This window comes from Notolepis coatsorum, assembly GCF_963971535.1.
Source record: "Notolepis coatsorum genome assembly, chromosome: 19".
Classification (NCBI taxonomy): domain Eukaryota; kingdom Metazoa; phylum Chordata; class Actinopteri; order Aulopiformes; family Paralepididae; genus Notolepis; species Notolepis coatsorum.
Window position 1 is genome coordinate 58864537 of NC_140183.1, and position 19850 is coordinate 58884386.

General features: G+C 46.3%; 1 protein-coding gene across 1 annotated transcript in view; it reads right to left on the bottom strand.

Annotated features, from left to right (window-relative positions):
• The window catches only part of atp8b2 (ATPase phospholipid transporting 8B2), a gene marked incomplete at both ends in the record, with an annotated part of 116650 nt that extends 107503 nt beyond the window's left edge, over window positions 1-9147 (bottom strand). The window contains 3 exon segments of the mRNA XM_084336665.1: window positions 283-396; window positions 2794-2852; window positions 9039-9147. Coding sequence (XP_084192791.1) covers window positions 283-396; window positions 2794-2852; window positions 9039-9147 — 282 coding nt within the window.
• Window positions 9148-19850: the final 10703 nt, after the last annotated feature.

Consider the following 19850-nt stretch of genomic DNA (forward strand, 5'->3'; position numbering starts at 1 on the left):
GGGGTTCATCTCCGCAGGGCAGGTTGGATGTGGAATACAAGGAAATGTTGTAGAATAATAATGTCCTGAAAACTAGCTTACTGCACTTACTCTCACTTTCTGATGAATCGGTGTTGTTCTGTGATGGTGTAAACTGATAGCTGTTCTCGCCTCTACAGTCTCTCCCCGCCTTCCCCTCCCCCACACACTCTCTCTCTCTCTCTCTCTCTCCCTCCCCCCCTCTCTCTCCCCCCCCCCCCCCCCCCCGGTACACCCCTCTCCCTAGCCCCCCCTCTCGCTCACCTGCAGTATGAGCAGGAACAGGAAGTAGGTGTTGGCCACTTCCTGGAACTGTTCGAAAAGGTTGACGGGCAGAAAGGTGACGATGTTGTACTTGGACGTCATGATGCAGTTCCTCTGGGAGGAGGGAGGGACAAAAGAAAGCAGCATGTGTTCATTTGAAGTCAAATACCGTAACTGTACTAATATGTAGAGGCAAATCGTTAGCCTCATACGATAATTGCCTAAGTCATTTTTCAAGATATTTGAAAAAATAAAAATAAAAAAATCCAGCAATTGTGTAAGAGTTTTTTATTTATATTTTGAAAATAAGTTCCAAGTTATCAACAAGTTTGCAAAAATACAAAAAACACAACAACCATTGCGTAACAAAATAAGGTGTGAATCCCTACCCACATTCAAACCGCTCTTAAAGAGCACCTACGGGAGGCTGCAATTCGAAAGTGGCCACCGTAAATGTCCAAACCCCCCCCCCCCCCCTCCTAATTGACAGTCTCCTCCCCACCGTATGTATATATTCTCTGTTAGGATCTATGGGTAACAGTACTGTATATTTGCATATCGTATATGTCACAAATGTAACAGTACTATATACCTGTATGTCATGTATGTCCCTATGCCATAAATGTCATGATGTCATGTATGTTGTGTATGTCATAAATGTCACTATGAATTGAAAATGGGGGACCCTGATGTAAACAAGACAAACGTCTTTCTGGTCTGCATCCCCTTAACAATTGTGTGTATTGAGCCGTACTGTATTATACCCATTCTGCAATCTGTTAAATAAAGTTTTTCATTCATTCATTAATTCATTTATTTATTTAATTCGTTTATTTGGACGGGACAATGCAAAATTAATGAACACTGTGGAGTGTAAAAATTGCCGGATTTAGCACGAGGCTAATTTCCATCCGTTGTCCCCAAACATAAAAACAGGACTCATAGAAACAGTAAGAAATGTACAAATACATAAAAACAGGACACATAAAAACAGTAAAAAAATTTACAAATACATAACAACATGTCACATGTGTTCACATGACTGGTTGGACTTCAGCCATTTTTTTGTTGCCCTCTAAAAGAAGCAAGGGTGGGGCTTTCCCTTATGGAGATGGGGAGACTGTTCCATGTTTGACTGCCTTTTATAGACAGGACATTTTGGCCAAACGTGGTCAGTCTACTTTGGACCATGCAGTCACCTCTGGTGTCTGACCTGGTGCAGAGTCCAGTGTTTCTTTTTTTGTAGATGAATTCCTGTACAGGAGGGGGAGCTAGTCCATGTAGGCATTTGTAGATGAAACAAGAGCTTTTTAAGACTTTGAACATTTCAAAGCTCAAAAAGCTATATTGTTTCAAAATATTGCAATGGTGGTATGCCAATGGTTTCCTTGCAAATACCTTGATGGCTCTATGATAAAGCTGTTCGATGTGTTTCATGACAGTGACACCAGCAAATGACCAGTTTGTGAAGCAGTATTCAATATGTGAGAATATCATGCAATGAAGATACGTTTTTGCAGCATCAACTGTTAAAAAAGGCCGGATATGTCTAAAATTAACAAAATGTAAATTAATTGTGCGTTTCACTTTTTTGACATGTTTCTTAAAGGATAGGTTCAAGTCCAAGATGATGCCGAGGTACTTGCAATGGGAAACCAATTCCAGTCCCCCCCCCCCCCCCCAGAAACACATTAGATCTAGTGATTCTGACTGGTCGTTTGCTGAACATCATGCATTCATTCATTCATTCAGGTGACTTTTAAACAAAATATGTCATGACTTAGGCATTTCTTCCTCTTACATACATGTCATACAAACACTAGGGAGTTGTTTTACTTGCCTAAGTCATGCGATCGCCGTCTGTGTATGTAACGTTAAAATGCACAAGTCACACGAGTGAGTTAGGCAGATGAGTTTTTTTTAACGTAACAAGCGTTCTGATTGGCTGAGGACATGGGCACTAATCCAGGGCGATGCAGCAGTGTGCGGAGAGTGCAGTTAGGCAGAAATCTAAATTTGGCAAAAAACATTCTTGGATCACATCGAAGTCGCACAATTTAATAACATCTGGGAATTGTTTGTGGATAATCTAGGCTCCTAATCACATGAGATTGACCTGTGAGCCATCCACTCCATAACCCACCCTTCTCTCAATCCCCCTCCTCACCCCCTACTTTACTTACTCCCCTCTCTGCCCCCCCCCCCCTTTCCCTTGTCATGTGTATTCATTGTTGTCCTTAGTTGTAATTTGTTTGTCAATGTCTAGTCTGAGTTCCCCCCCTCCGAGAGGGCAATTAAATGTCACTATTTTTCTTATTTGACTACACTTTTTATTGTATTTTGCACTGTAAATAGTGTAAATAGTTCAAATGTATAATAAATAATAAAGTTGTCCCCCGAAGAGGGGGGGTGGATGGAGTGCCCTCAAAAAAGGGCAAAACAAAAAATAGAAATTACTTAGGTAATTATTGTATGATCATAGCTATTGATAACAAAATATTACCACCTTACCGCGTACTGGAACTTCTCGTTGTACTCTCTGTCGTTGGCTCGAACCCTTCTCTCCTCCTCTGCAGAGACACACACACAGTGATTACAACAAAACCCTAAATAAATAAAGAAATAATGGATCTCTACCTCTATGTGTAATAGACCTATTAGTCAGGTCTGAATCAATATGATCAATATCTCCCCTGCAGCCCGGGAGAAAACAGTAAGAGAGGATGAATCACAATGAAAGATCAGAGGGGGAGAGTGAGCAGATGATGCCCTGCGTTAGTGAATTTATGCCCAAATCAATGAAATTGAGTGTCTGCTGGAGGTTGGTGGACACACACACACACACACACACACACACACATTTACAGCACACACACACACACATACAGTACACTACACACACACACACATACAGTACACAAACACATACAGTACACACTCACACATACACACATACAGTACACACACACACACACACACAGACACACACAGCCATTTAGCAGACAAAGTACCTATGATCAGTAATTGCCTCGTTTAGCTGGTGCCTGTCTATTAATGACCGGACACAGTCTTAGATGGCTAAGCAATCTTTATTTGTGTGTCTGTCTGTCTGTCTGTCTGTGTTTCTCTCTGTCTGTGTTTCTCTCTGTCTGTGTGTGTGTGTGTGTGTGTGTGTGTGTGTGTGTGTGTGTGTGTGTGTGTGTGTGTGTGTGTGTGTGTGTGTGTGTGTGTGTGTGTGTGTGAAAGAGAGAGAGAGGATTCAGGTGAATGCTCTCAGGTTTATGTACCTACAGTACAGTACAGTGTGTGTGTGTGTGTGTGTGTGTGTGTGTGACAGTGAGTGAGTGAAAGAGAGAAAGAGAGACAGACAGAGACAGCGACAGAGAGAGACAGACAGGCAGAGATAGAGAGACAGAAAGAGAGAGTATTATAGTGTATAGTGTACTAGTGACTGGGACGTGCCTTCTATGCTAAAGAACAGAGAAGGTTGACCTGTGTCCATGTAAACTCATCTCTCCTCCACCCTCTCATCCACTAATGTCCCCTCTGTCAGTGCTTTGACCGATGTGTCTCTCCCTCCTCTCTGTCTCCAGGCTGTGCTTGTTGGAGGGATGCTAGTCCAGCCCCCGCTCTCTCTCTCTCTCTCTCTCCGTGTTTAGGACTCTTTGTTAGTGCTGATGCCAACTTGTTTGGGAGTTCCCCTCCTCCTCGCTGCCCTCTCTCCTCTAATATTGATGAGACGGCTCTTTCAATTACACGCGCATATTGTAATGTGCACTCATGCGCAAGCGCACACACACACACACACACACACACACACACACACACACACACACACACACACACACACACACACAATCACACACAATCTAAGGCAAAAGGATGTGCTGATATATAGGCCTATGTGAAACTGCAAAAGGCCACAAAGTGACAGCCTCTTTATGAGCGTTAGTCATGCTCTAGAGAGACGCAGGAGGGTGAATACATCACAGGGGGAAGGACACAAACCACAACTGCTTATTAATAACATACACGTCAACAGTATATGCTGTGGTTTCCTGTGTTTCCAGTCTCCCTGTATGGTGCAGGCCCGGCCGCTTGACCTGTAAAGTACAGCCCGCTGACACTCTCCCTCCAGCCTGCTGTAGTCTGTTTCATCAGGCTAACATATACGCCGCGCAGCTAGACATACATCCCAGCAGAGTCACCGCGCGCTCTTTACGAGACAAGATGATGTAGAGCAGATGAGCTTCCAGTCAGCTATATGGGGCTGTTGAGCTGTTGTTGACGTGGGCGAGATGCATTTTTTACACACACACACACACACACACACACACACACACACACACACACACACACACACACACACACACACACACACACACACACACACACACACACACACACACACACACACGCATGCACGCACACACACACACACACACGCACGCACGCAGGCAGGCAGACAGGCACACACGCACACACACGCACGCACGCACACACACACACAGTTCTGACCTCTCTCCGTTAGAGAATACCGCTGAGGGCGCTGAAGTGCATTGACTCAAGTTAGTCAGGAGGCTTGGAGCACCGTGGGTCTCCTCCCGTAGCTCAGCCTGATAGATCTCTGGCAGTGGTGGAAGAAGTACACAGTTCCTTTACTTAGAAAGACCCAGATAAATTAGTACTCTGGTCAAAGTAAAAGTCCTCCATTAAAATTCTACTAAGTATTTTCTATTGAATGTATCTGTAGTAAAAGTATGCATTCTACATAACGTTTGTGTATTCCAGTGCTTGGGACCATTCAAGCCTCGATCCATTGACCTCTAAAAGTGATGTTGAAGTGGTGTGTGGTCCAGTTATGCTGCTCTGTTTAAAGTTTATGTTAAAGTGGTGTGTGGTCCAGTTATGCTGCTCTGTTTAAAGTTTATGTTAAAGTGGTGTGTGGTCCAGTTACGCTGCTCTGATTACGTCCTCTTGAAATTGACAGGCTTCAAATGTGAAAGTATATAATCTTAAAAAAAAATTGCCATGTTTCTATGCTAAATCTAAAAGTACAATATTTCCCTTGAAATGTAGTGGAGTAAAAGTTCAAAGTTCCCTAAAATGAAAATACTCACATCACGTACAAGTAGCTAGAAATTGTACTTAAGTACAGTACTTGAGTAAAAGTTACTTACTTTCCACCACTGATCTCTAGTATATATATATAAGAAGTCCAAAGTACAAAAGGCCTTTGATAGCTAGCTATTTCGTGTGATTTTTTTTCTTGTGTTGTTGTTTTTACTTTTCAGTTTATACTATGTTTTTAAACCTGTGGCACTTTGGGATCTTAGTGAATGAAAAGTGCACTACAAATTAGGGATGTCCGATATTATCGGCCGATATCGGCAGTAAAATGTGATATCGGAAAATATCGGTATCGGTTAAAAAAAAAAAAAAAAAAATAACAATATTTGTTATATATATATCCAGTGAAATTATTAGTTACCTGAAATTATTCCGTTTTTTGGACGGGGAAACCCTGCATATATCGGTATCGGTTGATATCGGTATCGGAAATTAAGAGTTGGACAATATCGGAATATCGGTATCGGTAAAAAAGCCAATATCGAGCATCCCTACTACAAATACAATGTATTATTATTATTATTATTATTATTATTATTATTATTATGAAGTGAGGGGTGTGTTTGAACAACACAGCAGGAGGACCGAGGGCAGGTTGGAGCAGTCCGATCTTAGCTGGTGTATAAACTCTAGCTGTAGGCCATCTAGGCCACAGCGCGTTATGACACAACCGTACAGCCGGTTCGGTACAGCGATATTCACTGGCTTCACATGCATGTCAAAGTTGCCCAGGCTTGATGCTGTTTGTCTCCTCCTCCTCCTCTCTCTAAACCTCTTTGGGCTGCCAGTATGACAGCGTTAGATGACTCAATCTGAATCAGTATGCATAGGACCCTTCAACATCCATCTTTCATTGCTACTCCAATCCCCTCTCTCTCTCTCTCACTCTCTCTCGCTCCTCTTCTCTCTCCATCCCTTCCTTCTGGCGCTTCTCCAATTGGCCTGAAGGTCACCGTGTTGTTTTCTTTGGGCAAACATCCACCGGGGGGGGGGGGGGGAGAGATCTCTGTGGCCCACTGTCTCTCAGAGGGCGCCATGTCTGCATTAACACACGATGACGAGGAGGGAGGACGGGTGATTTGTGTGGCGTCCAGGCACAGAGGCACGAGGCCGGCCAACCGCATCATCGCCGGCCAAAACCCCAGCCTGTCAGTCCCCCACACACAAACACACAACGTCCCGTCCCAGTCTGAGCCAAGGCAGCCCGGGCCAAAATGCGTGAGTGTCTTTACCCCACTGCGCCGGGCCATTACGCATTTATATAGCCCCCGTCTCAAGGGCATAGCCGGCCTTATGGCAGCACAGCGGGCTGATGTGAAGCCATAAACTACCGGGAGAGCCAAATCTGCAGCAGATCTCATTCTGTTCTGCCGTAGACAATAGGTAATGGATAAACAACTCAAAACGCAAAGAGGTTCACTCATCAATATTAAAAAAAGGCACCATTAGTTTTGACTAAAAACAACGCACGCATCAGTGGAAGCGTTTGTCCGGCTTATGGACAGATGGTGATTTAGCGGGTTTTTAAAAAAGCCCTCTTTCTTCCGTTCCTTCTATCCTCTGTCTCTTTAACACCCCTCCCCCCATTTGCCCCTCCGTGGGACAGTAGCCATGTGAGGGCACGTGCCTCTCACACACACAGACACACACACACACACACACACACACACACACACACACACACACACACACACACACACACACACACACACACACACACACACAGACGTGCCACACAGACGTGCCACACAGACGTGCCACACAGACGTGCCACACAGACGTGCCACACAGACGTGCCACACATGCGCGCCGATCACCGGCAATAACTCAAAAACCTACTAGGTCCTGTCAAGACTTTGAGTCAGCAGCATATGATGTGGTGCTGTAGTATAGGGACAGATGATGACTTACTGTACTGTTGGCTAATTGGTGGCAAATCAGACGTGGCCATACATGCAGTCATGAGCATGCGCATTCATAAACGTGCACACACACACACACACTGGGTCATCTAATATGTCGGGAAATGGTGGGATTAACCCTTTGTCGTGTGGCAGTGAAAGGGTTATCCTTCTGTCGTGTGGCAGTGAAAGGGTTATCCTTCTGTCGTGTGGCAGTGAAAGGGTTATCCTTCTGTAGTGTCACAGTGAAACGGTTAACCATTTGGTAGAGTGGCGGTGAAAGGGTTAACACAGTGACAGAGTGGCTGACCTGAGGTCAGATGAAGGTAGACAGACACCCAGCAGACTGTGATCAGTGATGGCAGGTGAGCAATAAGATGCGTGTGATGCACTGCAGGGACCGAGGCTGCTGGCGCCTAGGAGATTGATCGGCGTCTCCTGCTCTGACAAGGACACCCCTTCTAGCTGTGCTGAGATCAGCCCTAGTCTATACAGGTCTATATACACTGTACATGTGAAACTCATGGATCTTACTGAGCCGTCATCGACTTGAAGAAGAAAAAGTAGTATGTGGAATGTAATGGAACAAATGACTCTGCACCTGACTGGAAACTGACAGAGGATGGAATCTCATGAATAATCTGATGTGATGGATGGTCCAAACATTGACGTATGAAAGCCGTAGAATTGTTCTCATTAGTCAAACTTTGAACGGGGGATACATCAGAAACAAAGCAGACCCCATTTCCCCCTCTCTGATCATATAAGTAAACCTATGATGATGATGATGATGATGATGATGATGATGATGATGATGATGATGATGATGCTGATGATGATGATAATGATGATGATGATGCTGATGATGATGATGATGATGATGATGATGATGATGATGATGATGATGATGATGCTGATGATGATGATAATGATGATGCTGCTGATGCTGCTGCTGATTATGATGATGATTATGATGATGATGATGATAATGCTGATGATGATGATGATAATGATGATGATTATCATTATGATGCTGATGCTGCTGCTGATTATGATGAAGATGATAATGATGATGATTATGATGATGCTGATGATGGAGATGACGATGATGAAGATGCTGATGATGACGACGATGATTGTTGATTGTTGGCTGTGTTAATGATGGGCAGTGATGACAAACTGGGCCACTGGAGCTGAAGCAGAGGGCACACTAGTGCAATGACACACGACTACACACACGCGCGCGCACACACACACACACACACACACACACACACACACACACACACACACACACACACACACACACACACACACACACACACACACACAACACACACACACACACACACACACACACACACACACACACACACACACACACACACACACACACACACACACACACACACACACACACAGGCTTTAATGACATTGAAAATGACAGGCCTACTTTTCCAGCAGGGAGTGAGATGAGGACAGGAATGACATTTTGACACAGTAATGTAAAGATGGATGGGATATGGTGTTTATTGACAAAACAGGTGTGACCACATGCAGTCAGGAAAACACATTATGGAGAGACACGTCCTCGAAAGCTTCTCATGCACTATTTAGTAGGCCAATTACAGGAGTCCAATAAGATAAACACATTAACACATTAGAAGAAGCCAATGGCTCAATTAACATTAGCCTAAAGTGACCGCCTTGTTTTCCCAGAAGTACCTGTCCGCTTCTTTTTCGACTTGGCCGCGTCGAGTCCCTGCAGTTTCTTCCACTGGAGAGGAAGAACAATCGGGAACCACTTTTCGGGAATGTCTCTTGGTATCGTCATCTTGACCTTTCAAGTGGCACGGTCTTAACCCCCGCGCTGTCTTTCTTAACCCCCCGGCCGCCGGACCCTCCGCAGCTTCACTGGCCGCCGCTGACCATGGTGATGCTGCAACAGGGAGGACGCTCCAGCCGGACCGGGCTCTTCTCCTGTCCCGAGTGTCTCATCCCATTACAGCTCCTTCTCTCTCTCTCTACCCCTCTCTCTCTCTTGCTCTCTGTGTCTCTCTCTTTCTCTATCTCTCTGTGTCTCTCTCTCTCTCTACCCCACTCTCTCTCTCTTGCTCTCACTCTCTCTACCCCTCTCTCTCTCTTGCTCTCACTCTCTCTCCCTATCTCTCTGTGTGTCTCTCTCTCTACCCCTCCCCTCCTCTCTCTCTCTCTCTCTCTCGCTACCCCTCTCTCTCTCTTGCTCTCACTCTCTCTACCCCTCTCTCTCCCTATCTCTCTGTGTGTCTCTCTCTCTCTCTACCCCTCCCCTCCTCTCTCTCTCTCTCTCTCTACCCCTCTCTCTCTCTTGCTCTCACTCTCTCTACCCCTCTCTCTCCCTATCTCTCTGTGTCTCTCTCTCTCTACCCCTCCCCTCCTCTCTCTCTCTCTCTCTCTCTCTACCCCTCTCTCTCTCTTGCTCTCACTGTCTCTACCCCTCTCTCTCCCTATCTCTCTGTGTCTCTCTCTCTCTACCCCTCCCCTCCTCTCTCTCTCTCTCTCTACCCCTCTCTCTCCCTATCTCTCTCTGTCTCTCTCTCTCTCTACCCCTCTCTCTGTCTCTCTCTCTCTTGCTCTCTCTCTCTACCCCTCCCCTCCCCTCCCCTCCGCTCTCTCTCTCTCTCTCTCTCTTGCACCGTTTCCCATCTCTGCAGCAGAAAGTCTGCGGTCATCTACTGTGCCGTGGTGCTGTCACCTGCCAGCCCCCGTCCCGGTGATACCGAAAGCCATGACATCATCCGCTCGAGTTGCAGAATCCGATGATTCGTGTGCGTAGATGAACTCGCACTGCACGAAAAAATACAACAACCACAACGAAAGCTCCCCTTAACATTTTTGTCTGGGGCGACACACACAAATGTTTTATTCATTTGGACGACTGCAGCCCCATATGCAGATTATCAATAAATAAACCATAGTAACACGCTGCCAGTCGTCATCTAATTTGCGGCGTGGCGTCAACACCGGCAATAACAACATAAACACTGCCCGGTCCCCCGGCATTACGTAATAAGGGGGACCGTGCATTTGCAGACGGTGTAAACCAATAGCCGTCGCCTTGCACATTGCCATGGCAACTGTTTCTGCAGGGATGAGAGAGAGGGAGAGAGAGAGAGGCATGTCACTGGATGGAGAAACTGGACTCCATCTTGGATCTGTCACGGACTATCATAGTGTTGTGCTGTGTTGGCAACCCGGAGCCAAGATAGCTGTTGCAGCAGTCCAGTTTCCTGCATGCTATATGGCAGAGGCGGGACGCTGCAGTGGGCTGGGCGGGTGCTGCGCACGTGCAGCGTGAGGAGTCTGGTGCCCACATCAGAGGACACATCATCATCCAGACGGCAACACACACACACACACACACACACACACACACACACACACACACACACACACACACACACACACACACACACACACACACACACCTCTCTCGGGGTTCACATACACACACACACACCTCTCTCTGGGGTTCACACACACACACACACACACACACACACACACACACACACACACCTCTCTCTGGGGTTCACACACACACACACACCTCTGTCTGGGGTTCACACACACACACACGCACACACACACACACACACACACCTCTCTCTGGGGTTCACACACACACACACACACACACACACACACACACCTCTCTCTGGGGTTCACACACACGCACACACACACACACACACACCTCTCTCTGGGGTTCACACACACACCTCTCTCTGGGGTTCACACACACACACACACACACACACACACACACACACACACACACACACACACACACACACACCTCTCTCTGGGGTTCACACACACACACACACACACCTCTCTCTGGGGTTCACACACACACACACGCACACACACACACACACACACACACACACACACACACACACACACACACACACACACACACACACACACACACACACACACACACACACACAGCTCTCTCTGGGGTTCACACACACACACACACACACACTGTGACACACACACACGCACGTGCAATCGTGGACCAGTACAGTATTTAGCATTCCTTCACTGTGGCACTGCACCAGGGTATGTATAGGCTACACACGCAGATACACAATAAAGCACACACACAAATTATATAAACAGATGTGCGATTCTATCTCTATCAAAATCTATAAAAAAGAATGAAAAAACAAAAATAGTATTTATTTATTTTTGCCTTGCTTTGTTATTGCAGAAGACTGCCAGTAACATTTCTATTCAAATGGTTGCATTTATGTTTCATATTGAGTGACTAAACTGGAAAATAGATTTTACTCAAGGTTTAAAGGTTTACGTTTGATTCAGTGTGATTTTTTCCTTCCTAAAGTAAAGGTGGGTGAGAAGAAGAGAATATTTTTGACCAGGAATGTTTAATTTCGTCTCCATTTGCTTGTTGCTGTCCCACCTCAGGGCCTGAACACAGACACTACACTAGAGAGGAGGAGGAGTTATCACCAACGTCACAGTGACGAAGAGTCTCAAAGCTCTGTCCTTCTTACACATCCTCCTCGAAGTTTTCTTCATCTTGATTTTGATAATCTTGAGCATCTTGAAAAATGTATCCATAAATAAATGATCTTCTTTGTACTTAGTATCAATTAGGGACCGGCATCGATTTTCGAATATTCAAAGAATTTTATGCGAATATAATTTTTGTCTCTGAAAATATATTTTCCCTTGTTTTTACTGGCACACTACAATGTGCAGTGTATATTGAGAGGGGACCTTATTAACTGTTACACCGCTGAATGGCATACTGGGTAATGCTCGTTAGCTAGCGAGGTAGCATAACAATCTGTTTACAGCTGGGAGAAAAGAAAAGAAAGATGAATAAAGAGAGACTGCAGATGTTACATTGTAGCAATGTCGTTTTGTATGTTTGCCATGTTGTTTCACGAATGCCGCTTTTCCACTGCATGGTACTGTACCTACAGTACTTGACTCGACTCGCTTTTGGTACCTGGTACTTTGTTCGTTTTCCACTGCAGGTAGTAACCCCCCCCCCCTCAGTGTAGCTGGCTGTCATAGGGCGCCGTGACGTCACCTTCAACGTAACCTCGTTCCCAGTTTTATCTCCGTGAGAACTACTGCCGAAAGTGTCTATGGGGTAGAATTTCCGGTGTATGTACTTCCCCTGGAAGCTGCCTCCGAACGGACCAAACTTTTCCCGAATCCTGTCGGAAAACAAGCTAGAACGTCCTGGTCATGTAGTAAATTCTTCAGGCAAAGCCGTTGCAGTGGCTTAAACAAGGAAATATTGTGCACTTCACACGTTTCTATAATTGTTTTGTCGAAACCGGAAAACCTGTAGCCTGTACTTCCTGTACTTCCGTTTAGACATTTTAGGAGGCATATCTTTACCAGCCTACCTTCAATGCGACACACACACACACACACACACACACACACACATCAAAGCTAGCTATGAAACCAGTGCCTGTTATAATATATTAGCCGCAATGCTAACGGTTATAATGGGAAATCCCAATCACATTAGCACATAAGCTAACAAAATTTGCTATATTTTTGTGAGACTAAACTCTGTTCTTGGTGGTAAATTGTGTTACTGTTGGTTTTGTTTCATCAATAAATGAGGCAGAATACACTGTGAATGTATATTTTTTTGTTTATTGCACTTTGTTCTCGCTGCAAATTTTATTTGCTGCCTTTCGATGACCATTTTGGATAATCACGCTGTATTTGTACCAGTACACACATTACAAAAACCTTTCTCAAGCACTAGTTTTTTAATAAATCTTTATAAAATTTGGACCTGTACTACATAAGACTTCAGGCTATGGAACCGCAGTGTTTTCCAGCTACTACCTCTATGGTGGAACTTAAAAACTGGCAACCACTAAACAGAAATGTGAGTACACACAACTTTTACTTCAGCATGTTCAAACCTCTGTTACTCTATTTCATTAGCACTCAAAGTAATTCATATGTTTTGCTTTAGCAACTTCCGAATGTTATCTTTCAAAAGAGACCAAACTCATGAATGTGCTATACTGTAAGTATAAAGTATAAAGCTAAGCTTTGCAAAAGAAGTATGCAGTCGTCAAAAACTAAAATGGCCCCTTTTGGGGTAATGATTAAGAGGTTAAACTGGTCGTGGACTTAGAGAACTATGTGGAACACACACACATACAAGCAACACAGAAAACATCTCTCACTTCAGCATCTCTTTTTACCACAGCTTTCACTAATCTTCCACAAAACCAATAATTTCTACAAATTTGATTTCAGAGTAGGTATATGATGAATTAGCAATAATTCACTTGATAAAGTAAAATTGCATGCAACCCATGATGACTGACAAGCTTTTAAAAGCGAAAGTAAATGAAAACACAAGGTACAACTGAAGGCTAAATATTGGGTCCTTCTCCACGTTCTCTTGAAAAGTCGGGACATTTTGTATCGCTGCGCAGGGAGACGGAGGTGCGCTTGATTTCTATCACAAGCCGGTTGAATTGCGCCTGGGAGGGGCAGCGGGCCATAATGAATTGATAAGCAAATTCATCCTGGGGGCCGGATGAACGGAGCACTGCAGTAGTTTTGAATGGAGAAATCAATTTGCATGAAAGTGGGTGATGTTCAATCTGCGTTTTGAACAGTAGCAAAAGGAGTCCTTCAAGGTTCAATTTTAGGACCAGTCCTTTTTATCATTTATATCAATGATAGTGTCTCGTCTTTAAAGGTCCCATGTCTTATAAATGGCCTTTTCCAGTGTTTAGCATTGTTTTCTAGCAATCTGAGGTTGTATCAACAATGTCTATTTCTCTAATTCTCATTTTGGCGCACTCCTCCAGTTCAGATCTCAGGAGATGCTCCCACACTGAACTAAGTAATTCGAATTTGACTGTTTTGTTGACGTAGAAAGAATTCTCATCTGCATAGTAACGCCCCCTCTATGTTTGTAGCACAGTACACTCAACCATTATTTATTGCAGTACGCAAGCAAATGCGTGGAATTGAAGTTTAACATTTAGTTAGCATTGGGTTAGCATTTAAAAACGTTATGAGCAAAACGGGCAAGATATGTTGTGCTGTTCCTGACTGCCAAGCAGCGAATACGTCCTTGCATTCATTTCCTGATGATGTTGTGATCCGCCAGCAATGGGCCAAGTTTGTTTTTGAGACCCGCCGAATGTTTGTCCCAACTGCTCGGAGTCGGGTGTGTACTGCACATTTTTGCAAGGAGGACATTGAGAATCAAGGACTTTATAATGCTGGGATGATTACCAGGATGTTACTAAAGAAGGGAGCTGTACCGAGTAATTAAGTATTCGGGACCCGAAAAGAAAAGATCGAATCAGTAAGTACAAATGTCGTAATTAAAAACTTGAACTTGAACTTGAACTAGTCATTGATTCACTGTCGGGTTATATTTATTATGGACAGAAGTTGTCAAATCATTACTCAGCAACTGTCAACTGTCTGCCAAATGTGTCAATAGTGTATTAACGTTACTATTTTACTGTAGCATTTCTGCGTTTTGCGATTTTCCTCTTTCTTATACAGTAGGAAGGGGGAAGAACGTGGGTGTTACTATGACTTGTATTCAGCTTACAGCTTCGAAACTCCACTTATTTCGTTTTTACAATGTCAAATCCTTTTAAATATAATCAAAACGTTCCCGCATTTCTCTCCGCTTTATGACAGAAATCTGATAGTGTATGCGCGTTCACGCGAGGGGGAGTCGGATTCTGGCACGGAGTCCGAATTCGGCACACCACACCGGCCAAGGCATTATTTGTCGCCGAGTTGAGAGCTCCCCAGAGTCCAGACTACAGCTGGGCGATCGCCTACAATAATGCCAATTTAAGTGTATAGTTAAACAATTTTGTACAGTTTTTGTATTTTTCTGACATGGGGGCCCAACAATAAATGACAATCAGAAATGTCAAGTTGCATGTTGTTATTCTAACCAGCTTAGTTCTGTTGCATTTCCAATTTATTTATTTAAATTATAGATTTATCAGGGATCGATAAGGGAAGCGATAAAGAATCGTATCGATAAGCAGAATCGATAATGGAATCGTATCGATAAAATCTTATCAATTCCCATCCCTAGCGCCAGAACCGAGTATAGTCAGGTTTTCATCGTTATTTCTTTTATTCTATATTTCTATTCATTACAGGCACACAGACTCTGGGTTAACATGGGGAATCATCCTGAGAATGCCAAAGTGCAATACCGGCCGCATCCTCCCAGGTGGCAGTATCGAGCATCCTTTGAAACCTTATATCTTGGCCTGTGCAACGTTCAAATGTTTCCGGGCGCACTTTTCTTTGTCAGGCGAGTCGAGCGGGTATCCCGATCGCATTGAGAAGCGTCAAATGCTCCAGATACATCTGTTGTGGTAGATTATGTTGGCGACACGATGGACACCAATACTTGGACTTGCGATCAGACGATTGGAATATTCTTTTTGGGGTACCTCCTAGTGAAGGTAAGGACTAAATTATATCAATCCTGCTTTGATCCGATCAAAGCATAAAAAAACGACCCCCCCCCCCCCCCCCCCCTTTCAAGCATTCATGATGAAACATAATACCTATTATATACATTTGATTTGGAAATAGTAGCGTGTCCTTTTAGTGAAATTCACGTTTTCTGGGATTAGACAGGATCACTCTAAAACTATACTTATATTCACCACGGTATAACACGCAAACGTATTGATGAAAAAATGTATTCTTTTTCACATATTGAACGATAGATAGTTGATGTCAAATGGGCGATAGTATTGTATCCATAGCTATAATATAGAATATATATTGTTGGCGTGGTAGGAACAAACAATGCTCAAGTCAGTGGCGTCCAATGAGTTAAAGATGTTTAAAACTTAATCACGATCTGGCGGCTGGGTGGCGAAGTGGAGATTGCGCTCGTCACCAATGCGAGAGACTCCGGTCTCGAATCCAGGTGTCAGCATTGCCTCCGGCTTGGGCCAGCCGTCATACTAACTCGTTTGGCTGAGTTAGCAGGAGGGAAGTCGTGGGTGGTAATCTGACGTTGTGGACAGCGACTCCTACAGGTCAGGTCTGGGCGCCTGCACAGCAAAAGACAGGAAGTGGTGAAGGCAGCGTGAGCTCCCATGCTTTACACTTCACCAATGAGAGTCCGCGCTGTCAGGTGAAAAGAGAGCCGCTGGCTGTCTCCACATGTGTCGGAGGAAGCATGTGGTAGACCTCAGGGCTCCCTAGACCGACCAGTAGGAGGCACATGCGCACAACGACCAGGTAGGGGAGGGGGGAATTGGCATAACAACTAAATTGGGATGGGAGGAAAAACACAGAAAAATCAGGCGGAGAAAGAATTTATCACAATCTCTGCCAAAAGACTGGGGATCTTGCCAGTGAGTGGTTGCCATGGTAACTAAGAACTCCGTGGCAGATTAGAGAGACTGGTCTAAGTGGAAATCTCATTTTTATATGACACAATTGTAAAAAAAAATTACCAAATTAACCATGCTGTGTCATCAGTTATTCAGTTATTCCATGACGTATATAATCATGACAGTTAGGGTACCTATGTATACTGCACCTGTGTATACTGTTTACTAACTTACTCATAGTATATATTCAGATTCAGTGTTTTATTGCCATATTTATTGTAACATATTGTGACAAGCCTTGTGGTGTTCAGGCTCGACACGGACCAAAACAACTTCCTCCACGTAGCCATGGGACGGGGGATGATATCGTAAGGTTATCCTATAACCCTAGTTATATGAATACTGAAGAGCAAGACGCTCAGCCAGTATTCATATAACTAGGGTTATAGGATAACCTTACGTTATATCTCATTACTGGCAATCGCCTCTCGCTCTGCCTTCTGAGATAAAGGGCAGAGCGGATGCGTGGCCACGTCAAATGCACCCCCTGAGGGCCCGTAAGCTCCAGCCAGGGAGGAAGGGAGTCCCGTCCACCCGCCCGTCCTAACGAAGGCGGGGAAGGCAGTCAACTACAACCAAAGTGCGAAAAAAGGGGAACCAGGCACCCCCGAACGCACAGCGCAAGCGGGACCACGTGTGACACAGCACTCCGCGGTCCACACCCACACACTCCTGCTAGCCCAACAGGGCAGCAGAGGCCACCACACCACGAGTGGAGTGCGCCCTAACGCCCCCGGGGGGAACCTGTCCAGCCAACGTGTAGCAAAGGGCAATGCCCTCGCACAACCAATGTGACAGGCGATGCTTGGACAGCGCCTTACCCGCACGAGGGCCACCGTAACAAACAAACAGGTAAACCGTCAGTGCACGGACAGGACACGACAGGTGAAGGCTCGCCTCCAACTTACTAGCGTGAGGAGGAGGGCGAAATGCCTGAAGCACAATATCCCTGGAGCGACAAGAGCTCCGGATATTCTTTGGCACGAAGGCCGGATCAGGCCACAGAGTCGCCTGCTATCGGCCCGAATAGACAGGTACTCTGACCGCACCGAGAGAGCACATGGCTCACCCACGCATTTAGCGGAGGTGATGGCCCAAAAAATGAAAGCCCCGGCCCGGCGCGACCAGGATCAAAGTCCCATGCTCCTGATGTACCCGCCCCAACAGCTGAGCTATCAGGTGTATGGGGGGGAACGCGTACAGAATCCCGGGCGGCCACGGACCGAATCGGCCGCCGCCTGGTGGAGATGGGGGGAGCGTACTCCTCCCTGTCTGATGACATATGACACCGACGTCGTGCTGTCCGTCCTGATCAGAACATGCTCGCCCATCACATGATGGCCGAGCCGTCCGAGGACTAGAAGCACTGCCTTCAATTCCAACACATTGATATGTAGTGCAGACCGGGCAGCATGGTCCTTGCCAGCTGCCCCCTACTGCGTCAGTCCGACACGTCCCCCCCCATCCCGTGAGGGAGGCGTCGGTGAAGACCGTGATGTGTGACAGCCTGCTGCCCATGGGGACCCCGCTGGTGAGGGCCCCAGGCCCCCCCCCAGAGGGCGAGGTCCCCCAGTACTGACATGGGAACCTTCAGCAGCTTCCACTTGACTCTCACAGGGTCTATTTTCTCACTGAAAAACCCACCTCTGTATCCTCCTCATGAAGAGGAGGCCAAGAGGGACCACAGCTTGAGCAGATGCCACAATACCGTGCAGGCGTATCACGGTCAGCGCCGTAACCGTCCTGCCAGGACGGAACCTCCCGAGCGCGCCGAGAATATTCTCGGCGCGCCGGTCTGAGAGGGATGCCCCTATAGTCCTTGAGCTTAGAAATAAGCCCAAGTACTCCACCCGTTGACTGGGAAGAGAAGCACTCTTGTTCCAGTCTACAGCAAAACCCAGGCTGGTGAGGAATTCCACCACCTGCATGGTATGAGACATGGTGATCTTCTCTGACCGGCCGAGGACCATAATGTCGTCCAGGGTAGAATAAAATTCGTATCTCCTGACGACGCAGAGGCCCCAGCGCGGTCTCCACACACTTGGTGAAGATGCGAGGAGCCAGAGAGTAGCCAAACGGCAGCGTCTGGTACTCGTACGCTAAGCCCTGAACAAGGAAGCGTATGTCCTAGGAGGGAAGATCGGGATGCGAATATGCATCCTTCAGGTCTATGGAGGTGAACCAGTCCCCCACCTGACAGTGCTTAACAGGCGGGTGACGGTCAACATTCTGAACCTTCCATGGGACAGGTCCAGTATGGGTCTGACCCCCCCCCCCCCCCCCCGATTTCTCGGGCACCAGAGAATATCGGGAGGAAACGCCGCTCATCGCGTCCTCCCATGGGACCACGACGACGGCCTGCTTCGCCACCAGAGAACGAATCTCCTCGGCCAGGGCTGTCACTGCCGCGGCCTCTGATAATATAGAGTCTGTACCAAACCCAAACACAGAGGGCGGGGGTATGTAAACTATAACACAAGCGCCACCCTCAGCGTTCTCTCCATCCACACCGACATATGGCTATTACTGCAGCCATACGTGGTAAAAATTCTAAAGCGCCCCTGCCGCCAACTGCTGCTGGTCCGCTAGGAATCGTAGATAGGTGGCCCGGTCCCTCCCACTGTGCATTGTCAACCCTGGTCTCGCCAACCGCGCGAGCAGGGTGTCTCGCAGAGCCGGGATATCGCACCATGACTCGACCAACGAGGGAATCGCACCCAAGGGGGGGACCCCGACAGATGGGGCGGTCTGATAGAGGGGGAGTGGCCATCACCCCTGGTGACATAGGCTCCCCCGCTGAGCATCTTCCCAGCATAGCTTGCTGAGGACAGCCTGCTCTGCAGCTGGACATGCATGGCTGCCCGATAGGGTGAGTCCCTACACACCGTAGCCCTGTAGTGATATTACTACCACCCAAATTACACATACCTAACTGACCACTGTGGGATCGGAAGTCCAGACGGGGGAGGCACTAACGTAATACCCGGCCTGGCGAGGGCGGGGCTGGGGGGAACCCTCACTGCAACCTCCTGGGCCTAGAGTTCCCCCTCTGACAAATTTTTTTAGA